Source organism: Ictalurus furcatus, chromosome 20 (genome assembly GCF_023375685.1).
Source record: "Ictalurus furcatus strain D&B chromosome 20, Billie_1.0, whole genome shotgun sequence".
NCBI classification, from domain to species: domain Eukaryota; kingdom Metazoa; phylum Chordata; class Actinopteri; order Siluriformes; family Ictaluridae; genus Ictalurus; species Ictalurus furcatus.
Window position 1 is genome coordinate 12,919,231 of NC_071274.1, and position 26,698 is coordinate 12,945,928.

At 38.1% G+C, this 26,698-nt stretch overlaps 1 protein-coding gene and 1 non-coding gene across 2 annotated transcripts; one reads left to right on the top strand and one right to left on the bottom strand.

The window, feature by feature from the left end:
- Window positions 1-479: 479 nt before the first annotated feature.
- On the bottom strand, window positions 480-25,955 carry acsl3b (acyl-CoA synthetase long chain family member 3b). The gene is made up of 16 exons (XM_053651564.1): window positions 25,590-25,955; window positions 19,489-19,901; window positions 17,368-17,568; window positions 13,830-14,007; window positions 13,174-13,283; window positions 10,693-10,831; window positions 10,306-10,456; window positions 9,813-9,936; window positions 7,894-7,965; window positions 7,648-7,787; window positions 7,340-7,512; window positions 6,952-7,026; window positions 4,147-4,338; window positions 3,786-3,900; window positions 3,108-3,265; window positions 480-1,292 (listed from the first exon to the last, which is right to left on the bottom strand). Exons 2-16 carry the CDS (start codon window positions 19,636-19,638, stop codon window positions 1,135-1,137), a joined length of 2,136 nt encoding a protein of 711 aa, XP_053507539.1. The 5' UTR covers window positions 19,639-19,901; window positions 25,590-25,955; the 3' UTR covers window positions 480-1,134.
- Window positions 25,956-26,201: 246 nt separating this feature from the next.
- On the top strand, window positions 26,202-26,272 carry trnag-ccc (transfer RNA glycine (anticodon CCC)). The gene has a single exon. It is a non-coding gene; the product is annotated as a tRNA-Gly (tRNA).
- The last annotated feature ends 426 nt before the right edge of the window (window positions 26,273-26,698 follow it).

Genomic DNA, 26,698 nt, shown 5'->3' on the forward strand with positions numbered 1-26,698 from the left:
CAGTACTTGCTATTGGTTTTAATGGTAACTGTATAGCCTCACAAGAGTATGATAGCAGAGCATTGGAGATATCTTTTATGAATCATTAGGCCTATGGATAGCAAATAAAAGTGATCATGGTGATTATTTTAATTAAATGTGTGTTTTTAAATTATTTGTTTGTAGAACTACTCATGGTTAGTCATATTGGTATTGTTAGTTAAACACTTCCTTTAAGATAATCCACTGAAGTAGTAACATGGATAGAGAGCTTCACACAATCTATTAAAAATATGAAAGGCAAAAATGGAACACTACATACAAGGAGCAGAATACAGTATATTATTATTAACGCCATCATCAGGACTGTTTTATCCCAGAGTACCAGTAATTCTTTGTAACACGCTCTGGAATAAATGTAAAACAGAAATGACCTAGGAAAAGTGCAAGGAAACAATGAAACAAAAAAAATATCAAGGAGGAGTGCTTTGATTCTTAAAAAAAAAAAAAAAAAAAAGGACATGTATGGAACATGATATAGTAATTGACCTTCACATTGATGTCTCTTGATGCTTCATTTTACAGATGCCACATAATCACCAAATAGAAATGAACAGAACCAACATGAAAAATAAACAGTTTAAAACATTTTCCCTGCTCAGATAATGCTACCTTGTTCCGGTCAAATCAACAGTCTCACGATCGCAGATTGGAACGAATTCACAAGTCTTATGACTACATTATTATGAATTCCTGTGCATTTTCCTTGTGGCTAACTGGAGTTGGTTCATCCATTTCAAAGTATGAGATTCAAAGTGAAGTCATTAGTTCCTGAAATGATTCATGCCAGGTCCTGGCATCACCTTAGTCTATAATACAAATGTCTTCTAGAAGTCCACTAGAAGAACACTGGTCAAAAATTGCTTTATTGTTACTGATTAGACACCTTTGCCTGTTGACCATCTTAACATTTTTGTTTTGGTTAGCCAATACCTTACAAAAATGTAAATATGTTCTTGAATATGGTCTAAGGGGTTTATCCAAAAGAAATAGGAATGCATATTTGGAGTCATATTATACAGGTTTTGCGGTTATGTTACATCCTAAATCCTTTGAATTATCCCAATTCTTGCTACTGTCTGACCCTTTCTTATTTTACTTGCCACCATACATCCTCTCAATGTCTTCCTGGTAGTGGCTTTTGAGCTCCTTGCGTTTGAGTTTGAAGGCATCAGTAACCAGGCCTGTCTCCGGAGTCCATGGCTCGGCACTCAGACGGATCTTCTTGGGGATCTCAAAACGCTCCAGTTTGGCTGAAGAGAAAAACCAAGAAACAGGAAATAATATATAAAGAGAGAACTGCAATGTTATGGTTTGGCAGCAATGACAGAAAGCACTTCTTACTTTTTAGTGCCTTCATCTCTTACACTAATTTATATGAAAATGAAAGTTACTATGACTAAATTCTAAAATGGTTAAACATTTTTCAAAATCAATGTTGCCAGTTAACATGCCATGATGACTGGCTCTATTATGAGTTATTCTTTGTTATGGATCCACGCTGAATCATATTAAAAGGTTTTTTAATTTTATTTTTTATTTCAGCTATCCTTTTAATAACTGCTCAAAATCTGTCATTATAGAGATAGAGGCCAGAATTGCACCAGAATTTCAATTTTAAATTAAAGCAATTAAACATTACATGTTGCACAAAGTATTTATGTGGCACAAAGTATTTAAGTAAAAAAATAGCTAGGGCTATATTGTGCAAAGCCATACAGCATCGAGTCACTAATAACTAGAGATGCACCGATACTCAATTTCTCAGCCGATACCGATAACTGAGTATTCAGCGTGATATTGGCCGATACCGATAGTTCAGCCTTTTATGCCTTCTTTTAAATGAATAATTAATTAATTCCACAATTATGAAAAAAATGCAAATAAAAATTTAATTCTCTCCATTTCAACAAGTTGTTTCACAGTAACTGGTCTCATAAACAGAAAACACATTGCTCATATTAACATTGACACATTCAATAAGTTAAGAAATCTTACTTTAATCTTCAGAATTTAGTTAATGTTATTAATTCATATTAACAGAATAAAGTGACTGAATTCTAAAAAACCTCCTGTTAGGCTCACATTCACTCACCACAAACAAAAGCATTTCTACTTCATTTATTTATTGTGTTAATGTTAATTTGCGTAATGAGTTTTCTGTTTATGAGACCAGTTACTGTGAAACAACTTGTTGAAATGGAGAGAATAAAGTTTTTATTTGCATTTGTTTCAGAATTGTGGAATTAATTATTATTAATTTAAAAGAAGGCATAAAAGGCAGAACTATCGGTATTGGCCGATATCACTCTGAATAATCAGTTATTCGTATCGGCTGAGAAATTTAGTACCAGTGCATCTCTAATATAAACTTTTTTTGATGATATTAACTCATTAGCATTAACTGGATATGAAACATACTACTCTACAAATATATTTTTATGTGCAATATATAATTTTTTGTCAACTCATCTTCATTTAAATCTTTCAATGGTGTACTGGCGCTTTAATTCAGCACGAGCAGCGAGGCAAAAAAACAAAAATTAGACTCGATGCCGAAACTCCCGCTTCACTGCTGCGGCGTCCGGTGTAAAATTTTTAGCAGTGCAGAGATTACAGAGCTTACAAACTGCAGTTTTGTCGTCATAACACACAAGAGACATCATCTTTATACACAGCACGAAATTGATGTGTTTTCTCGCCCTCTTTTGATTGGCAGGATATAATTGGCCCTGATCATCGGAGGTTTGTAAACTATCGGCCGATGGCCCATAGCGTGAAAAATTGCCTTCATCGGCTGATACTGATTATTGGCAGATATATCGGTGCATCTCTAGTAATAGGAGTAGAAAAAAATTATTTTGAGCATCCATAAAATAAAAAACAAACATACAAAAAAAAAAGTCTCTAGTATATTTCTTTTACAGCTGTTTTGTTCAATTTTGCTGTATTTGGTTGTTAAATATTGAATTGTGTAATATGACTTTTTGTAGTGAGTTTAAATATTATGCTGTATAATCATGTCCCATAATATAATGATAAAGTGATCTAGATGCAAGCGATCTCACCATTTACAGCAGCTTCAGTAATGACAGACAGCACCTCCTTCTCCATATCATGGTGGTTACAAATTTCCTCCCATGACCCTCTCACTTGCTTCTGTTTGGCAAGAGCCAGCAGCTGCTTCTGATTGGGAACCACAAAGCCAATCACGTATGACTCCTCACTGACAGAGAGATGGAAGGAGGGAGAGGGAAAGTAAGTGTGAATGAGAGTGAGGTTGTTGCAACATTGCATTGTCTATGCATGTCAGGCAGCGCCAAGTCTTCATATTCAAGAAACTTCAATTAGAACAAAGACAGACTGAAAGCAGTTTATTATAACGTTTAGTTCAAATCAAGCTTTTTCTGTTGAAAACTATATAGTGATGCACAGAAATGGAAATTCCTGGCTGAAACTGAAATTCAGTACACACTGGGCTAAAAAAAACCACAACAAATAAATAAAAATATTACACTATATTTTATTACCCATCTTAAAATAACAGCATGTGCACCCATTTTTATTTATATGTATGCAACAAAATAAAAAGGAAAGGAACTACCATTTAAATTATTATAAAAGTGTTGCATCTGACATTTTTATTATTAAATGATTTTTTTTCCTTTTCCCTTTTTTTGTACAATGTATATTTTTAACCAAAAATAGCCAAAAGTTTGGCACATCCTAGTATAGTGTGTGCTCACCTGTTAGCATAAGCACATATGTTGTCGATGAGGGGGCAGTTTTTCAGTGCAGCTTCCACTTTTCCCAAAGACACATACTCTCCTGCCTGTAGTTTCACCAGATCCTTTTTACGATCTAGACACACACACACACACACACACACACACACACACACACACACACACACACACACACACACACAATTGCATTCTAGTACAAATCATACAGGGGTCACATTTTTATGGATGATACAATCTATAATCCAAAATGATCTATTTGTTTCTACTAGTTATAATTTCATTGGCCTATCAAGTGTGTCTTCTGTTGTATGCATGTGTGTGTCCTGCAATCAGTGTACATATCGGTGTGTGTGTTGCTCACCAATGATCGTAAGACAACCGTCAGGGTGGAACTCTCCAATGTCTCCTGTGCAGAACCAACGCTGGCCATTTCTGTCCACAAAAAAATCTTCCTTGTTCTTTGCCTCGTTCTTATAGTAACCCATAGAAACATTTGGTCCACCAATCACAATTTCCCCTCGAGGAGCGTGCTTGTCAGTACTATAGTATCCGCCTTCAGCAGGAAGGGAAATAAAAAAAAGAAATTGAGTGTACGAAAGAATTCAAACTTTTGCCTACTAATGAGGCATGGATATGTACATGTTTTCATTTATTCACAAATATGACTAACAGACTCAGGCTAAATGGTAAGATCATACCACTAGGACAGTGGTTTTAAACTGAAGGGAAAAAAAAGTACTTTTGCAAGTGTTTGTCAAATAAAACCAGCGATATTGTGAAAATTCCTAATTCCTATTGTCTTGTTCACTGCCATATTTGTAAATATGCAGCACGAGGGATATGAATATACACAAGATGTGTCATTATTCGGTTCATATTCATAGTTGTTTTCAAAATGTGACATCTGCCTGCAATTTCTACTTGAAATGTACCTATGGATTAAAAACTCTAGCCTTGAGGTCAACTAAAACTGGACTGAGCAAACGAAATCAACTGATGAACCACGCATCACTCTTTGCTACAGTGAGGGAAAAAAGTATTTGATCCCCTGCTGATTTTGTACGTTTGCCCACTGACAAAGAAATGATCATTCTATAATTTTAATGGTAGATTTATTTGAACAGTGAGAGACAGACTAACAACAAAAAAAATCCAGAAAAACGCATGTCAAAAATGTTATAAATTGATTTGCATTTTAATGAGGGAAATATGTATTTGACCCCTCTGCAAAACATGACTTAGTACTTGGTGGTAAAATCCTTGTTGGCGATCACAGAGGTCAGACGTTTCTTGTAGTTGGCCACCAGGTTTGCACACATCTCAGGAGGGATTTTGTCCCACTCCTCTTTGCAGATCTTCTCCAAGTCATTAAGGTTTCGAGGCTGACGTTTGGCAACTCGAACCTTCAGCTCCCTCCACAGCTTTTGTATGGGATTAAGGTCTGGAGACTGGCTAGGCCACTCCAGGACCTTAATGTGCTTCTTCTTGAGCCACTCCTTTGTTGCCTTGGCCGTGTGTTTTGGGTCATTGTCATGCTGGAATACCCATCCACGACCCATTTTCAATGCCCTGGCTGAGGGAAGGAGGTTCTCACCCAAGATTTGACAGTACATGGCCCCGTCCATCGTCCCTTTGATGCGGTGAAGTTGTCCTGTCCCCTTAGCAGAAAAACACCCCCAAAGCACCTCCATGTTTGACGGTGGGGATGGTGTTCTTGGGGTCATAGGCAGCATTCCTCCTCCTCCAAACACGGCAAGTTGAGTTGATGCCAAAGAGCTCCATTTTGGTCTCATCTGACCACAACACTTTCACCCAGTTGTCCTCTGAATCATTCAGATGTTCATTGGCAAACTTCAGACGGGCATGTATATGTGCTTTCTTGAGCAGGGGGACCTTGCAGGTGCTGCAGGATTTCAGTCCTTCACGGCGTAGTGTGTTACCAATTGTTTTCTTGGTGACTATGGTCCCAGCTGCCTTGAGATCATTGACAAGATCCTCCCGTGTAGTTCTGGGCTGATTCCTCACTGTTCTCATGATCATTGCAACTCCACGAGGTGAGATCTTGCATGGAGCCCCAGGCCGAGGGAGATTGACAGTTCTTTTGTGTTTCTTCCATTTGCGAATAATCGCACCAACTGTTGTCACCTTCTCACCAAGCTGCTTGGCAATGGTCTTGTAGCCCATTCCAGACTTGTGTAGGTCTACAATCTTGTCCCTGACATCCTTGGAGAGCTCATTGGTCTTGGCCATAGTGGAGAGTTTGGAATCTGATTGATTGATTGCTTCTGTGGACAGGTGTCTTTTATACAGGTAACAAGCTGAGATTAGGAGCACTCCCTTTAAGAGTGTGCTCCTAATCTCAGCTCGTTACCTGTATAAAAGACACCTGGGAGCCAGAAATCTTTCTGATTGAGAGGGGGTCAAATACATATTTCCCTCATTAAAATGCAAATCAATTTATAACATTTTTGGCATGCGTTTTTCTGGATTTTCTTGTTGTTATTCTGTCTCTCACTGTACAAATAAATCTACCATTAAAATTATAGACTGATCATTTCTTTGTCAGTGGGCAAACCTACAAAATCAGCAGGGGGATCAAATACTTTTTTCCCCTCACTGTAAGTGTTTTCGGTGCTTCTTAAAAACAAGTTCCTCCTTATGTAAAGCTGCATGTGCCAAATCTTTAAGCAAGGCATCATCCCAAATCAATCTCCAGATGTGCCTTTTATATGATTTCATTGTACTCTTACTGTTAATTTTCGTGATATGACAGACAATATGCGAGATGAGAGCACCTCATAACCAGTTTAATCGCAATTACACTTTTCTACCTATAAGGTTTCCTGCATACTCATGTTCAGGAGTGTGTGTAAATATACTGTATGCACATCCTCCTGCATAAGAAGAAATTGATAAATAATGTTCTGTGCATAGAAACGTGCGTATGCACTTTTTAAGCACAAAACTATGTGTATGCACGTCTGATAAATGAGACACCTGGCCTGGTTATGAGCAGCAGGAATCTCTGGCACCAGCCATATCCTCGGGTTAAGTAATCTGCTCTCAAACCAGGAGAAATTTATTTAAAAAATTCTGATTCAGGTATATTAAAAAAGGGAGAAAGATATCCACTAAACACTCAGCTTCATGTATGATCAGCACTCACCTTCTACCCAGTCCTTAAGCATGATCTCAGAACACACAAGAGGCGCTCCAACACGGCTTGTACTGTAGTCATATACTACACACACACACACAAATTAAATATACATCTAGCCAAAATAGGCCTCGTTATCACTGGTACAAGTGATAATGTGTAATGCACTATGTACATTATAGTACCAGTACAAGGTATATTATACCTCCAATATCCATTTTGTAATGAATACAGATTACACATACGATTACATACATGTACACACAAACAAGCCTAATGACATATTACTGGGGTAACAGCTGCTACACAGCTTATTGATAAACTTATTTTGATGCATTTTTGCCCATTCCTGCTGCTACTACCCTTGCTCCCAGCCTCATGTTTGTGTATGTCTTACACTCGCTAATGGTCCCAGCTCCACAGGTCTCTGTAAGGCCGTAGCCCTGTCCCACTGGGCAGCAGAAACAGATGTTCATAAAGCGCTGAGTAGCTGCAGAGAGAGGAGCTCCTCCTGACAGCAACACTCGCGAATTCCCACCCAGCAATGAACGCACTTTGCTGAAAACCAGACTGCACATGTAACATGCACACAGAGACACACAAGTATTAGACAGCCAGAAACATACAGCTTGTTCACAATATTAAATTAATACAAAACTAATTATAGGCACCAGTTGAGTGGGTGTGTCTGCAAGAGTGCTATACCGGTCACATAGTGGAGTGCTATATCCTTTACTGATCTGCTCCAACTTGTAGTTGTAGGCCAGCACAAAGAGAGTCCTTTGCACTCTGCTCATCTCATCCACCTTTGTCATCACATTCTTATAGATACGGTCCATGATCTCCTGTACAGTGAGAAAATTTCAATAAAATAAAAAAAGTCACATATAACAGAGAACAGAAAAGTGAAAGACAAGAGTTTATGAGAGTGGTTCTTGCGTGTTTTATTACCGGAACAGCTGCCATTAGCGTTGGTTTCAGGACAGTGGCATCTCCTTTACTGCCCTTTTTAATTTTGGTTGACTGTGAAGAGAAAATAAACACTAACACAAGTAAACAGAACAGAAAGTGCCTAAAGCAACAACAGTTCCTAGGTGTCTTGAATATTCACATATTCAGTATGAAGGTAGTTTGTTTTGGGACTGCATGTTTCTGCACACACACACTCTCCCCTTTATTTGAAAGTTCTTAGACATGCTGTACACAATCAGCCATCTCTATTTCTTAGCCAGAACAAGCCCCAGGATCCTAACCAGTCTGGCTACAAGACATCGCACTCCACAGCTACAACCTTTGTGTCGGTTATTGAGAACTTCACGCCACTAGATCAGTCAAACTATCATCTGTCAACCTTCTTAACCCCTCAGCAGCCTTCAATTCAACTCAATTAAAATGTATTTATATGGCACTTTTAACAATAGACATCCTCATATAGCAGCTTCACAGAAATCTGGACAGAGATTTATATTCAGATCTGTAATGAATAAGCCAGACATATTCTGTAATGAATAACCCAGGCAAGAAACAACTTCCAATCAGATGACCTACAGAGAAAAACTTTAGAAGAACCAAACTCAAAAAGGGAATCTATGCTCTTCTGGGTGACACCAGACAGTGGTATTATAATTCATTACTCTTCCACAATCATAGTGTTAAAATGATGTTCAATGTGAGCATAATAATGTTTATAATTAAAATAGCAGCAGTTCTACAGTATCCAATTGAGTTTATCCAGTGAAGGAAAGGTGTGACTTGGGCATGAATTGCTTTTGGAAACTGCAATCTTTAGTGTGTCCATGTGGGACTATTCAGAGTAGTTAATCTTTAAAATGGAACCACAAGACACAAGCCTTAGAATTTGTGGCCCAACATAGTGGTGGTTTTCATCCTAAATGAAGGCAGGGTCCGATCAGGTGATGTGGAGTGGATCCATTTGGCTCCATGAAAACTTTCCACTAGTGTCCCACAATGCTCAGAGTCTGTTCCTGTTATATTGTCTCTTTATCCACTCTCTCAGTGAGGTCAAATCCTCAGATGGTTTTTCATACTTCTGCTATGCTGATGGCACTCAACCCATCCTCTCCTTTCCTCCCACAAACACTCATGTTTCAGCTTTCATCTCACCATGTCTGGCAGACATCTCAGTATTTTTCTGGACATGCATTCCTTTCATGTATCCCTGTCAGATATCTGGATCTTGTGATGTCCGTAAAGAATTCTCAGATCACCCCATATGAGGACAACACATTCAACTTTGGTGTAGTACTAGACAGTTCATTAATATGCTCCCATTAACTGGCTTCCTATAGCTGCCTGCACCAGATTTCAAACACTGATGTTTGCCTACAAAGCCAAAAAAAGGCCAGCCCCCACCAACCTGAAGGCACTTATTAAACCCATCAATACCCATACTGCATCATGTCCCCTTTGAAACACAAGCAAAGCTTGTCTTGACCCACCAGCTATTAAGACAAGAAAGACCTATGACAACATGTTTCTCTGTCCTAGCACCCAGGAATGAACTTCCCCTGGGTATCTGAACAGCTCAGTCACTGGCCGTCTTCAAACAAAGACCAAAGATCCACCTCTATTTTAAACATGCAAGAGAGCATTACATTCAGGAAAAAAAATAACTTGACCTTGTTTTTCTTGCTGTGATAACATGTGGCACTAACTCCTATCTAACATAGTCTTAGCTAATGGCATTCCTAGACCGAGACCTATTTTACTAGCGTGAGGATATATTTTTTATTGAGACTATAAAGCACTTCTGTAGTGGTGCTCTATAAGGACATCAGCTAAATGCTGCATGTGTAACGTAAATGTTTGGGCGTGCTGAGATGACTGTGTTTGAGATGTAGTGTGTTTACCTGATCGGAAAGGGTCTGCGGTGAGGAGTATCCAATGCGACACCCATGAGAAACACACACCAGCTCAGCACTGAGCTCCAACACATGCGCCAGCGGCAAGTAGCCAATAAAGGTGTCATTCTCACTGTTCAGGTTAAAAAAAACAAACAAATAAAGACATAATTAACACTACCTGAACTGAAGTCTAAGGTGCACAGTAGACAACTAAGGAGGCAAAGTGCTCCAAAGGATGGAGAGGGAATTAGAAAGTAAAGAGTACACAAACTGAAATAGCACATGTGCAAGGAAGCTCAGTGAGAAAAAAACAACGCTATTAATATATGCCAAATTTGGATATTTATAGTCAAAAACTTTATCCACAGACAAGTTATATTTAGCTATAATATAGTACACAAATGTATAAATGCACCATATTAATGGACTAATGTGTGACAGGGTTAAAATTTAAATGTGTTCTGTAATTGGGAACAAGAGAAATAGACAGTTTTCTTACTTCAGGTTCGGGATACGTTCAGCCATGCCAGCTACCCCGGCAATGATGTTTCTGTGAGAGATCATGACTCCTTTGGGGATGCCTGTGGAACCGCTAGTGTACATGATCACAGCGATATCTTTGGGAAGGGGCTGCCTCCGCTGCACCATCACTGAAAAGAAGAAAAAGGAAGGAGAGAAAGACAGAAATAAAGAGAGAAATAACAAGGCAATCACAGGAATGAGATAATAATCCCCTAGTGCTTAATCTAAGACGAACATTTAAAATATTTGAAACTCCTTTCCCCCCTCAACTGACCACCATAATGAAGTGGAACAACTTTCTAAAGAAAACGCACTAAAGAAAAGTAAAAGTAATTGGGTAGTTTAGGAGATTTAAAAGCCTTACTGCTCTCAGATTTTGCTCCCAGTTCCTGCACAGAGGACATGTTGTGGACCAGAATGCCTCCGGGCAGGCCAAGCCAGCTGGTGGACTTATGGTCAACAATGATAATGTGCTGCAGCCTAGGAACCTCCAGCAAAATGTCCTGAGGTTATGGATAATGCAGATGAGCAGGGTTTTAAAAAAAAAAAAAAAAAAAAATACATCCACAATTTAATCACAAAAATGACTGTAAAACAGTTTTACAGTATTCATTTTATTATTTTTCCCATTTTCTCTTGAAATTTACTTCAGTTATAGTTTTTAGAGCAGCTTTGTAAGTACCCATTAGTTTTCTTACTCTTTTTACATAGTTTATTTAAGCTATATTTTAGTTTAGTTTGGGGACAAAGTTTTATTTGTCCTTTTTCTAGCTGGATGTTACAGAAGTAAAAGTGGTTTTGGGGGATATTTAAGTACAGCAAATATTGCTAACTAACTCAATGCATCTGTAACAGAATTTTTTAACAGTTATGCAAACAATGGACCTCAAAAGCATGAAAGCTAGCTTATAAAATCAGCTCCATTTGCCACGGCATCTTTTTTTAATACTGTGCAACACTTTAGAGCTAGCACTAATTCGGCTGCAAAAATGTCCTGTGCATGTCCAAGTTTTGTCCGTGCTTGGATTTCTTGCTACGAGCACTTTCCAAAGATTGATAAGTGACCGATCTGGTAAGTCTGAACCTATAATGAGCTGCACTAGTCTAGTGTGCCGTATGCCATAACCCGGCTTGGTCCCAAATAGAGCATTCCTCCTCCAGCCCTAACTGATGCAGTTATCACATGTCAGTGCCTCATCATGCATCTGTAAAGCAAAGGTTTCTGGCATAAACAGGAGAAATTCAACCATCCATTTAATGTACATAGCAAGCTTTCTTTTCACCTTTTGCAGTGATTGGCATATAATATTTGCTTTAAACTTGAACTCATGTCTCTTAGAGTTACTCCACTGATCTGAACAAGAAAGCATCAGTGAGAAAAGTGAAGATTTGTTTCTCTCCATAATTTGGCCTTCTCGGGTACTGTGACTCCACTGGTTATGCTGCTAAATAATATATATTTTTTTATTCTCATTTACATGAAAAAAAAAACTTCTTTTTTTTTTTTTTTTTGGCCGTAGTAATTTTGTGCTTTCCGCTCTGTGAGCTTTGCCTTTTATTGAGTGTTGTGGGTGTCATTAAATGCAAATCAGCTGTTCTGTGCAAATGCCGGTTAACTTGCAGGTTATTGCTTTTTATCAACATACACATGTGAATACAAAGAAAATCATTTCTCTCAAAACCTTTGCAAATCTGGGAGAAATATACTATACTATAAACTAAAGTATACTAAAAGACTGATAAATCGGGCTCCTTTCATTAAATTTATTTTGTGACTGTTCGCATTAGTTTAATAACAGGTCCATAAAATTAGAAAATATAAACAAATTAATCTTTAATACCATGCTATTGCACAATGTGTTATTATTTGAAACCTGGGATGGGATTTATTTGTAAGAATGTTAAATTTAGAATAATCCTGTGCTGCACTGGCCCAGTTTCCTCTCTATAACAGAGAGGGGGAAAAAAACAAACGCACATTAAAATGATCAGGCTTAATCACAAATTTCACCATTTTAAGACAAACTCATAGACACTAGTAAAATGACTGTGTAGGTAAGAGGTGCATAATGTATTAATATATTATTATTTGAATAAAATATAAGGCATTAAGTGGTTGCATGCAATCAGTATATTTAGATTTCAAGTCCTTGTGGGGATTTATTAAAACTGTTACTTTAAAAAAATAACCTGGAAAATATCATTTTATATTTATATTAAATTAAATTAAATAGATTTAGTTAAAGGAGAAATAACAGTTCTTGGTAATGGTGGTGTTTTGTGAATTAGAGAATACCCATTTTCATAGGCCTGCACATACCTTTAAGCTTGTGTTTGAAATCGTATGGATTAGTTTTCCCAAATGAACCTAATAGTGTGATCATAGTTCAGAATGAATGAGAATAAAATAGTCATGGCCAAAAGCTCGTTCACAGAAGCCCAAAGCCCAATATCTGTTTCATATACTAACATACGTAGATTATGGCTGTAACTTTAACTTCTCTGGCACAAGAAAGTCTTCAGATCAGAGGGATTTGCAGTTTCTCAGTAACATGAGAAGAGTATTTGTTTTGTCTTGTTAACTTCAACACATAAATGTAAATGGATAAAAAAGTATATGCTGTTCTTTAATAAAATAAAAAAAAAAAACAGCATTGGCAAATTGCTGTGAAGAGAGGTATAAAATGCTTCTGGACATGCAGTAATAGGAAATTATTCAACTTCGTAGTGGTGTCACATCACCCTATTGAGGATTATTTTCTTAGAACAGTGCACACCATCATATTTTATTCTGAATGCTAACATTGCTGTTAACAAAGTTGTCAGATGAAGACTGAGTGCTGACCTTGAGGCGACTCTGCAGCAGATCTTTACTGGTGATGATGTGTGTGACCTCTGTCTCATTGAGACCATGGGCTATTGCTGCCCCTCCCAGAGTAGAGTACAGCGTCACCACTGTTTGGGGGGGGGGGGGGGGGGGGAGTGATTGAGAAAGTGACGCACACACAAAGGGACAAGTAAGCAGGAAGGACAGAAAAAAAGAATCAGCAAAGGAAATCAACACACAAGGAAATACTGGCATATTATACTAGCTCTTAGACTAAAATAAATCTTACCTTTAGTTCAACTGTCATTAAGTACATGGTTTTTAACGTTCAAACAAAAATGACTATACAGTATTTACAATATGTATGTGTATATATTGTATTACATTATGTGCAGACAAATATATATTCACCTCTTCTGAGGAGATATTTGAATATGGATATCCTAAGAGTGTAACTTTTCAGCTGAGAATAGCAATGGAATGGCACATTGGAAGACAATACAGACAACGTTATTGACTTGACATTCTCCCATTTTTTCTGCTTACTCAACAAGAGCACAGAATTGAGACACTGTATTGATTTGAGAAAAAACTAATTCATAAACCTAAGTATGCTTAATAAATGCCCGCACATGAGCTGGAGAGAGTGTGAGCTGCTTATTCAGCACACTCACATGGGAAGTTGTACATGAAACAGGCCTGTGCTGCTATGATCCATTCGGCACGAGTCTCACAGAAGATAGCAATGTTACAGTGAGGCTTCTGACCCAGGGCAGCCAGGCCACTCCCAAACCTCTGGGCCAACTGAAAGGTTTCCTCATATGACAGCCAGTTATAATTACCCAGTATCACCTACAGAGAGAAAAGGAAAAAGAAAATGATTCACTATTATTTTTACATAAGCTTGTGTGATATACAACCCCAATTCCAAAAAAGTTGGGACACTGTAAAATATCAATAAAAACAGAATGCAATGATTTGCAAATCTCATAAACCCATATGTTATTCACAGTAGATCACAGAAAAGTACCATTTTAAGGAAAAAAATAAAGTAATTTTGAATTTGATGGCCACAACACATCTCAAAAAAGTTGGGACTGGGGCAACAAAAGGCTGGATTTTCCTATTTTAAAATATAACAATAAATGACTTCATCTTCCAGAACTGTTCTGCCATTTCAGGTTTAGGGAAAATACAGTGGGGGAATATAATGTTACCAGCTATGCAGTTGGGAACTGTGGCAATCATGAAAATTCAGCTGGATGGTGAATTATTAAGTGATTCTGCAGAAATATGCAGTACATAGTGGGGGAAAAAAAAAAAAATCAATATCACATTTTGTTTTGCTATATCCTCCCAAACAAACAGAGTAGTAATCATTTTAACACTTTATTATCATCATCAAATTCATACACGATAATTTACAACACAGTTGGTATGAACACTTCCATCCATTTCAGCCTATAATTTTTTTCTGAGTGAGTAAACAATTTAATATAATTGTTAAAATGTCGGACTTCTGATTGGAAGGTTGCGAGTTGAAATCACAGCACCGCCAAGCTGCCATTGCTGGGCCCTTGAGCAAGGCGCTTAACCCTCAACTGCTCAGTTGTATAAATGAGAAATGTAACTCGCTCTGGATAAGGGTGTCTGCCAAATGCCATAAATGTAAATATAAATTAATATTATGTTTAGGCATCATATTGTTCCTTCAGGGAGCTCAGGCTTAGCAGACAACTACTAAAAGGGTTAAGTTAATCAATTTCATTGATGCTGAAAACAGATTTAAATTTGGCTGATGCCTGTCAGCAACAAAACAGAAACAGGAGACCTTTTCTCTCCAGGCTGAATGGACCATCTGTCAGAATTCTGTAGTGATAAATCCTTGCCATTCAGTTTTCCCCATTGTCCATTAGTTGTGAAAGACCTAAGGTGATAAGGGAAGTGCAAGTAGAACTGAAAGCATTACTTATAATGGCTATCACAATTACATTCCATAATGCTTACAGAGTCATCAGGAGATTACCGGCTCTGCTTTTAGGTGCCAATCAGAAATTTGTATTTTCCTTAGCCATTATATAAAATGGCTTGCTAGTGCAGTACAATGTTTTACATTGTTATGCACTTACCAGCAAGGCAGATCATCCAGATCATCTGGTTCTCACATTATATTGAACTATGAACACTACTTAAAAGCTCTGAGCTACTGAAAGAGAAAGTCACATGACCAAAGAACAAAAAAACAAAAACAAAAACACCATGGCTGGTGCTGCTTGGTAATTTAGCTGTGACCTTTCCAACACTGTAAACAAGAGGGAGAGTTTTCCAAAACAGACACTCTTCAAGCAACAATAATGACCATATGTAGGAAGGACAGCAATATAAATAGACTTACTAATAATTCAAAGACTTCTTAAATATAAGGGTAAAAATAGGGCTGCTCGATTAAGCCAAAAATCATAATCACGATTATTTTGGTCAATATTGAGATCACAATTATTAAACACGAATACTCATTGATTATTGAACTTATCTATATCTATCTATAATATAATATATTATATTATATTATATTATATTATATTATATTATATTATATTATATTATATTATATTATATTATATTATATATATATATATATATATATATATATATATATATATATATATATTAGACTTAAATAATGCAAAAATAAAAATAAATTAGATCACTATGCTTTGATGCACAAAAGCTTGTTTTCTTGTTCTCACAGTCTTTTTTTTTGTTTGTTTTTTAATACATGTACTTTCCTTAATTATTCAATGGATAGCTGCTTAGATTATTTTTTTATGCTTCTGCATGAAATTTCTGCGTTTTCCACATCTCCTTTTATTGTATTGATGTCTCTCTTGTAAACTAGCGGAGCAGGTCAAGTGATGCACTTTAGTGAATCGCATCGCCAGAAATGAACTTTAAACTTCCTTAGCCAATGAAATTCTGTCTCCTGGTTTAGATCAGCCTTTAGTTTCTCACCATTAGTGAGCTCTAGAAAGGAAATGACTGTATTTAGACCAGCTGTCATGACGCTAGAGGAAATGAGCCCAAATGATACCAAACCAATATTTCTTTTTGTTCCACATCGGACTCCTTGAAACCAAATTGTTTCCAAACGACTGGAATGGTTTTATCTTTCTTGTCAACCAAAGGCTCTCTTTCGGTCATCTTGGCTTGAGCTGAACTAAAAATGCCACAGCCTGGCAGGGAGTGAGTTTGGTGTTTGTGAAAGAGAGGCGAAAGCGCACCGCTGTAAAGAAAAATGGCGCACAGTTTTTGTTGGGAAACTTTCTATTCTCTATTCCCTCAGATATGTACAAGTATGTTTAGGTTATAGTTTAATTTCTGTGTCATGAACTTTTCTAGACCTGTCTGTTGTGTACGTGCCAGTTAAAATGTCAACATAGGAACTTCCTCTTTTCTGTGTTAGGCGAACCATACCATCAGACCATATACGTTCAGAAAGCTTTACATTCTTGTATTGCCTAAGATGTTTTCCACGTATGTCCAGTCAGTTCAACTGCCATATTATTTCAACATCAGTACGCCTATGCACAGCTATTTTGCCTATATAAACCTCTGTGAATCTGCAATAAATCGGACGTCTCTTTGAACTGCTCTGGTTGCCAGTGTGTTCATTTAGACTCCCCGGCGTCGTATACGCTCCGTGATAAACCACATGCGCTAGTTTTAATTTTGAGTAAATGAAACAAAGGCTGAAAAAGCTAACGGAGGGAAGAGGGATTGGATTTGCTAAATCCCTACAGTTTTTAAAAAGACAAAACGAGAACATTGTGAAAAGGAATGTGGTACAATAATAGTTTTGTCTCGATTATTTTGTTTTCATAATCATCGGTGGCCATAATCGAAATAAAAAATTCTATTAATTGCACAGCCCTAGGTCAAAGGATTTCCTGCTTGCACTGAACAGCTTAACTGCAATGCCAACTGCAAACACCAGAGAAAAGTAAGGACCCCAAGCAGCTTCCAAAAAGCATCTTAAAGTTCAAGAGCAACACAGTTTCCTGTTTTGACAGGATTCACAGCCTTTCTCAGGAGTCCAATAAACAAAACTGCACACCTGAAGACAGCTCAAACTTCAGAAAAGCTATCACCCCAAACTTTATCTTCTAATGCGCACACAAAATAGTGTGTGTGTGCATGCTCATCTTGTCCCACCTTCTTGAAGACCTTGCCATTGGGCTGAACTTCATCTTCCTCGCTGAGCACCTCTCGGGTACCGAGACAGTCTCTCTGAGAAAAGTGTTTAACTGCATAATCAAACACTTTATCCAGAGTTCCCAATCCATCATGGAGCTCTGAAACAAGCTGTTTCTGGCTGTTGATGGCTCGGTAAGGCCCTGCTGGATTCCCGGTAACCTGACACCAGACATGGCAAGAACAGAAAGTAACAAAGTAAATTTGATAGAAGCAAAATTAAACATTACAGTGTGTAATACTTAAATTCACTACATATAAGTAGTGAAAATATTTTAGTAACAATAATAATAAAAAAAGAATACATAAGGCACTTTCACACCTATTAATCAGTGTTCAAAACTGATACTTTGTCCATTTGCTATTTGGTTTGGTTCACTTTCACAGTAAACATAATTAAACAAACCATAAAACAAACATTGACTGGGGGATGTGTAGGGCTGTAAACATACTCAAAAAACAAAGGAATCTTTGCCAAGTCTAATTAGAAATCTCAGAATTCACATGAGCACAGGGAACACAGAGCCAAAGCTGAATAAAATACTAGATAATTATATAAATAAGTAGTTTACAAATATTTTGTGTTTCATCCAGCGTTCTACTTTTGTTTGTTGGTTCAAATATCCAGAACACATGGCATTTATGCAGCACTACAGCTCTGTCCCTTGGCTCAGTTTGCACATAGTGGTTCACTTTAGCTTGCATCTACAAAAAATGCTGCCCGCAACCCAAAATATATGGCATATTTGGTTCACATCCTGCAGCTAGTTCAGTGCAGGGGTGAATCTATGGCTACAACAACTAATCGATAACATAATAATTGATAATTAAAATAATCGACAATGACTTTAATTACGGATTAGTTGGGTCTGTGACATCACTGTGAATAACCCCCGTCAGTGACGTCACTTCACAATGGTGAAAAATGCATTTCTAGGATTAAACCCCATCTGAAAAAACAGCTGAGGTCACAGAGTGAGCTTCTGTGGGAAAAGTGCATGATCTCGGCTGTCCAAAACCTGAGAATCTTTTATATTAAGCGCTTCAAACAAATTAAGCACTTCAAACAAACTTGTAAGTGCATTAAAGTGGCTTGTCGTGTCAGATGCTGCGACAGATTGGTGTGCTGTTTAATGTGCTTTAATGTGTTAGAACGTTAGAAAACGTTAGAAATTCATGCCAGTATTTCCATTTTACATAATGGCTCATCTTGACAGCAAGTGAGTCCCCATTAAACTTCACTGAATGAGCATGAGTCCACACATGCATGTCAAACAGCGGGCAATAGAAAGGAGGCGCAATAACTCTGACTAAAATATTCATTTCGATCAAATATGTTCGATCAAATATGCTATGCTATATTTAGCTATACTTAGAAACAAAAGTAATTGTGTTTTTTTATGAGAGCAGTAACTGTGATGGGGTTATAACATTGTATATAAATGTTAGAAGTGTCATATTTACGGAATAAAGTAAATGAGTGAATGTGTGTTACTGCAGAACATTCAGCCTTTTGCAAGTTAGCACTTAGTTTGTGCTTTTTTTTTTTTAAGCATTTTTAATATAGTGATTTGCCTTCTACTTTAAAGCTTGTGGTCAATTAGCTGTTTTTTTTTGTTTTCAAAATATAATGTTAATATTTAAAAAAAAATAAATCCTTTGCACAATGTATACCATAGCCCACATAGATACATTTAATACCTTTTTCCATAGCCTTCAATTTGCACAATGTTTGAAGGACAATGTTTTTTTTTTTTTTCGAAGTACAGAAAATAAAAATTGGCCTTTTAATCCAACTAATAGATTAACTGAAGAAATAATTGACAGATTAATCAATTATCAAAATAATCGTTAGTTGCAGCCCTAGTTGAATCACTTTCACTGCAATCATACCACGCTAGATTTCGGTTGGAGCCAAAAGGAGATCAAGAAGATCTCAGACCAGTTATTTTGGTCGGCACACGAAGTACAATTGTTGTGTTCATGAATAACCAAATCAACTGCACAAATGGCAGAAAACACACCAGGGTAATTCAAATAGGCTAAAGCACCCTCAGCATAGGCAGGAACGGCTGAACTTACTGAGCGTGCTTTGATGCGTTTGGCACGGGCCTGGTTGGCCCCTGCTCCAGACAGGAAGTACCAGGGTATGAAGGTGATGAAAGAGTAGACCCAAACGATAGAGCGAAAGATGTGCAGGAAAAGAGGAGGCACATCCTCCTTCAGCTTCATCCTGATGGAGGAGTGAGGGTGACAAACAAGGAAGAGTGGCGAGAGCAGGACAGACTCTCAGTCTGAGGGTGTGGATCTGTTTTTGTGTCTCTTGTCCTTTACTCCTTTATCCCTTGCTTTTTTCCTTTGGAGATGAACCACTCTCCTCTTGGGTTATTCAAGCTATGATATGCCCCCTCTTCTCTGATGAATGCATCTGCAGATTCCACTGTGTGAGTTATTTCTTAGATGATATGGTGAATCTTCTTGTAAACATAGACCAGCTATAATGAAAGAATAAGTTCAGTAAAGTTATTTCATAAGGCTTTAAGTCTCTTTAACAAGAACAATTAAGGTAATTAAAAATAAACAGAGAAAGAAATGTGCGAGCCGTAAACCTTGAAACCCAAACAAAAGCAAAAATATCACAAGGGCCTAAACACTGAGGGGTTATTTCTGCAAATAAAACATATATAAAGTCTGCAGTCAGATGCAGTGTTGCATTGGTGATCGTAGGAGGCAAAAGACTATAATACAACAAAATGTTAAAAAAAGAAATTGTCTGTAACCCTAAATACACTAACTAAGCAGTGTGTATGAGTATGAGGCATCAAAGACACATCATGCAGAAAAACATCTAAGTGCAAATCTGAAAACTCTCTAAACAGCAGCAAATAAATAACCCCAAAGCTCAGATTTTGTCTTGGAAAGTTTGTCTAACAGTCACAGACAAATAATTAAATAAATGTCCTTAAAAGGACAACTTAACACCTATAGGTGAGAAATGTTACATAATGATGAGAACTTCACAGTTGGCTGGTACCTTGGGAAATACACCCTCAACACCATAGCGGTGATTGTGAAACAGTAAATAATGATAAGAATAATCTACTTGGTTTACAACAACAAGGATGACCTTGAGTTCTTAAGGGTGCCATAGAATGACCAGGCCTAAACTAAATATACTATTTCTATACTGACATTGTGGCCAGCAGCAAGCTTGAAATACATGACCACTGAAATGTCAATATATATATATATATAAAAAAAGAAACTGAACCTGTGTACCAACTCACTTCATTTCAATACTATATGAAGCACTTCTGCAGGCTGATTCCTCTATGCAGGAAGACACCAACATGTTAATGAGAGCCCTTTGATGACCTTCAGAGTGCTTTTAAAATCTGAAGACAGAGGATGCTGCATCATCAATCCTCACTGCACTACACCTGCTTTCTCTCTAACCAAATTCCCTGTTCAGCAATTTCACTGGTAACAAGCAATGTTGACACTGATCACCAAAATACAGTGTTTAATGGAAAGCAATATGATGTTGTTTCAAGTGTCGCAAGCTCGTCAACTAGAGGCTGTGGTTATGGAGGTGGTTATACAAAACTGCAGAGTTAAGAAAAAGTCAGAGCAGAGAAAGGTCTATGTTGTTGCAAGACTTCAGGACATTCAGAACCCAGAGTCAGTCTATATTTAAAGTGGGGCAGACTACCAAGAAAATAAATAGCTGTGGTTATTAATGCCGTATACAGAAACAAATACAGTCAGGTCTATAAGTATTGGGACGTGACATTTTTCGTTATTTTGCCTCTGTATACCACAATAGATTTGAAATGAAGCAATCGAGATGTGACTGAAGTGTAGATTTTCAGCTTTAATTAATTGTTTAAGAATTGCAACCATTTTTTTTTTTTTTTTTAGAGATTTACATTTTCACAGGCTCAAAAGTAATTGGACAATTGACTAAAGCAGTTCCCTCATTATTTAATGACAAATTAAGGAGATAAAATGTCTGAAATTGATTCCAACCATTGAATTTGCATTTAGTAGTTGTTTATGAAAACTCGCAATATGTGGTCCAAAGAGGGGGCGATGCAAGTGAAGCATGCAATCATTAGACTAAAAATAAAACAAGCAAAAAAAAAAAAACCCAAACAAACAAAAAACAACAACACAGACCTGACCAATAGATTGCAGAATATCTAGGAGTGGCCAAATCAACAATTTGATACATTCTTAAAAAGAAGGACTGCACCGCTGAGCTCAACAACATCAAAAGGCCTGGAAGACCATGGAAAACAACTAAAGTGGATGAATGCAGAATTATTTCCTTGTTGAAGAAAAACCCCTTCACAACATCTAGCCAAGTCAAGAACACTCTGGAGGAGGCAGAAGTACCATTGTCCAAGTCTAAAATCAAGAGACACCTTCATGAATGTAAATACAGATGGTTTACCTCAAGATGCAAATCACTGGCAACACTCAATTACAGGAAGGCCAGAGTAGACTTTGCTTTTTTAAAAAAAAAAAAAAAAAAAAAAAAAAAAAAAAGGGTGACCAATTCTGATACCAGATAACTTCTACCAGAATGACTGGATGAGAAGAGTATGTAAAAGGAAAGGAAGGGCTCATGTTCCAAAGCATACATCATCATCTGTCAAACACGTGGAGGAAGTGCTATGGCATGGACATGTATGGCAACCAAATGGAACTGGGTCACTAGTGTTTACCGATGATGCGACTGCTGACAGAAGTAGCAGGATGAATTCAGAAGTGTATAAAGCTATACTTTGTGCTCAGATTCAGTCAAATGCTGCAAAACTGATAGAACGGCACTTCATAGAACAGATGGATGATAACCCAAAACATACCATGAAAGCAACCCAAGCGCTTCTTAAGGCAAAGAAATTAAATGTCCTTAAATGTCTGATTTTCTTATTTTACAGCCTTATTCCAAAATGGATTAAATTAATTTTCCTCAAAATTCTACAAACAATAGCCCATAATGACAACATGAAAGAAATTTGTTTGGGATCTTTGCAAATTTATTTAAAAAAAAAAAAAAAAAACAACAACAACAACAACAACAAAAAAGCACATTTACATAAGTATTCACAGCCTTTGCTCAATACTTTGTTGAAGCACCTTTGGCACCAATTACAGCCTCAAGTCTTTTTGAGAATGATGCTAAAAGATTGGCACATCTATTTTGGGTAGTTTCTCTCATTCTTCTTTGCAGGACCTCTCAAGCTCCATCAGGTTGGATGGGGAGCGTCGGTGCACAGACATTTTCAGATCTCTCCAGAGATGTTCAATCGGATTCAAGTCTGGGCTCTGACTGGGCCACTCAAGGACATTCACAGAGTTGTCCTGTAGCCACTCCTTTGTTATCTTGGCTGTGTGCTTAGGGTCATTGTCCTGTTGGAAGATGAACCTTCACCCCAGTCTGAGGTCCAGAGCACTCTGGAGCAGGTTTTCATCAAGGATGTCTCTGTACATTACTGCATTCATCTTTTCCTCGATCCTAAATAGTCTCCCAGTTCCTGCCACTGAAAAACATCCCCACAGCATGATGCTGCCACAACCATGCTTCACTGTAGGGATGGTATTGGCCAAGTGATGAGTGGTGCCTGCTTTCCTCCAGACATGACGCTTGCCATTCAGGCCAAAGATTTCAATCTTTGGTCTGAGAGTCCTTCAGGTGCCTTCTGGCAAACTCCAGGCGGGCTGTCATGTGCCTTTTACTGAGGAGTGGCTTCGGTCTGGCCACTCTACCATTCAGGCCTGATTGGTGGAGTGCTGCAGACATGGTTGTTCTTCTGGAACGTTCTCCTCTTTCCACAGAGACATGTTGGAGCTCTGTCAGAGTGACCATAGGGTTTTTGGTCACCTCCCTGACTAAGGCCTTTATCCCCCGATCGCTCAGTTTGGCCGGGCGGCCAGCTCTCAGAAGGGTCCTGCTGGTTCCAAACTTCTTCCATTTACAGATGATGGAGGCCACTGTGCTCATTGGGACCTTCAATGCTGCAGAAATGTTCCTGTACCCTTCCCCAGATCGGTGCCTCGATACAATCCTGTCTCGGAGGTCTACAGACAGTACCTTGGACTCCATGGCTTGGTTTGTGCTCTGACATGCATTGTTAACTGTGGGACCTTATATAGACAGGCGTGTGCCTTTCCAAATCATGTCCAATCAACTGAATTTACCACAGGTGGACTCCAATCAAATTGTAGAAACATCTCAAGGATGATCAGTGGAAACAGGATGCCCCTGAGGTCAATTTTGAGTGTCATGGCAAAGGCTGTGAATACTTATGTACATGTGCTTTTTTTGTTATTCATTTTTAATATATTTGCAAAGATTTCAAACAAACATCTTTCATGTTGTCATTATGTGGTATTGTTTGTAGAATTTTGAGGAAAATAATGAATTTAATCCATTTTGGAATAAGCCTGTAACATAACAAAATGTGGGAAAAGTGAAGCGCTGTGAATACTTTCCGGATGCACTGTATATATAAAAATTATATCACCGTACTTTGTGTGGGCCACTCAAATTTTTTTCAAACCAACCTTGGCAAACTATGTCTTTATGCAGCTCCCTTTGTGCACAGGTGTACTGTCATGCTGGAACAGGTTTGGGTTCATTAGTTCCAGTGAATGGAAATCTTAAAGCTAGAACATGCAACCACATTCTAGACAACTGTGTGCTGCCAAATCTGTGGCAACAGTTTGGGGAAGGCTCCGACAAGCTGTTGATGGGTAAATGTCCACATACTTTTGTCCATATAGTGTACCAGTCACAACTAGTTTGTTCTAAATTCCCTTTTTGGCCATATTTACAAGTAATAAAAGCGAGTAGCATCGCTGCCTCACAGCTCCAGGGTCCAGAATAAAGTGGTTACTGAAAATGAATGAATGAGTACAAGTGAGTTATTGATCCTTAACTATTTCGTTCATGGTCAACTGCCTGACTACTTACTATTACTGATCATTTTGTGTTCTTGACAAAAGTTGTAGTATTACGTAAATACATAAATATTTGGGCTGACTCCATTGTGTAAATACTCAAGTAATTTGTGTTGTCATGGCCAAGAAATAAGTTATAATCTACTGTATTGTATTCCAAGTGTCTTCAGAAAATCTCCCTTCTTCGTGCAAGACGTTTTGATATGCAAATGATTCTAATAATTCGACGAATATGTAAATTAGTCTATATCGTTACCTGCCGAATTCTAGCGACTTCACGAGCCTACAGCGGCTCCTGAACTTTCTGAAAATATTTAGCAACACTAATTACGGAGCTGTCAGTGTTGCTTTCATATTCGTTAACTTGAATATACTTTACACACTAAAGGCATGGGCGGGCGGGAAAGCATTCAGTGCAATACATATTAATGCATATTAATAAATATCGAACTCATTTGGAGACAACAGTACTGTTGGAACTCAAGCCATGACTGGAATATGAATGCTTTATGACAACCGTGTGTTAAGTTCATACATCGACGAAGCTGAACTACCTGCTAGCAATACAGCTACCGAGACGGACATGCTGACAGAAACCGCGGGGTAGTGAAACCTAGTTAGCTACTGAAATCTTACAGAAAACGTAGTTGATGCAAACTAGTAAGGTAACCTGTTAGAAAAATTTCAGAGCCTTTATAAACCAGCATGTGGCTGAATCATGGCGAAAGTAAGCAGCAGTAACAGCTAGGTAGCCAAGGTAAATAGCCAACATTACTGCACAAGTAGAATGGTGAGCGTTGAGTGGTAAGGAAACTGACGTTGTGGCGCGTGTACGATGCTTCAAGTTGTCGTTAACCCACTGATATGCAGTATGTCTTTTACCCTGCTAATTAATGATCCGTTCCCATTAAAATAAAGACTGTAAGTCCCATGAACTGGAACTGAGAAACTCTGATCTGGATTTCATAAGTTCATGGGCGATCTGGCTGCATCAGACTAGTTTTAACGGCCAGCTAGTAATGAAATGGCTGAAATAATCACAGTCATACCAAACATTCCAGCTGGCGGTGGATGAAAAGTCGTGAAATTAATCTGTGATCGCAATCGGTATTCATGCATGCAGCTGAATGAACAGATCCAAAAACATAAAAATCCCGCTGCGATGCAACACCATCGCTAATGCCCATCTGCTGAAAAACAATGGAAAATCTTACCTTATTCCTCAGATAACGTTGTCCCCGTGTATTCCAAAAGAATCATAAGCAAAAAATAACAAACCGGTTACACAAAACAGAGTAACCAGTAGCTATATATATGGAACTTAATAAACACTGCAGCTATCGTTCGGTTTTCAGTTTCTGTCGCCGGTGCGGCCTTCATTATCAGCCCGGAAGTCCTTCCAGCGTTGTCAACACGACGGGGCCATTTTCTTGAATCTGATTGGCTCTCTCGAGGTGGCGCGCGATGAACGCTACTATGACGACAGTGGGGTTACCTCCGTTCAATTTGGGGTTGCTTAAAGCCACACAAGTATGCAAGATTTCTGTCACAAGTCCAATGCTTTCTAATGAGCATTTTCCTGTAACAAGTAAATGACACGTTAATAGCATTTTGTTTCGTTATTACTCATTTTAGTTGTACACTGTTAAGCATTAACAGGAAAGCACGGAAATCGTATTTTAGCCAATTCACTAACTAACTCCATATATAAAGTCTTTTATTAAGCCTAGTATATTACATATTTTCTGCACATACAGAGATTTAAAATAAAGGATTACTGTTACGATACATCCTTTAATAGTTGGATGAGCTTAGTCTGTCGTAAAGCGCCGCTGGTGTAGTGGTATCATGCAAGATTCCCATTCTTGCGACCCGGGTTCGATTCCCGGGCGGCGCACGGAACTTTTCTATCCTTCGTAAAATTAAACATAAACACGCAGAGAGCTGCAGATAGATACCCTACTAAGGTATCGACATTATGCATATTTTCTTAGTGAAAATAGGAATAGTGATAGCTATCGTTAGAGTGACCATATTCTGGTTTATTTTATGGAGATAAAATAAAATGGTGCACTTATATAGCGCTTTACACTGTGTCTCATTCACCCATTCACACCAATGGTAACAGAACTGCCATGCAAGGCGCTAACTTGCCATTGGGAGCAACTTGGGGTTCTTGCCCAAGGACACTTCGGCATATGGAGTCATGTGGGCTGGGAATCGAACCGCCAGCCCTGCGATTAGTGGATAACCCACTCTACCACCTGCAGTGTGGCAACTCTACCACAACCGCTCAATTAGATGCCGCCAGTGTACTTTCTGC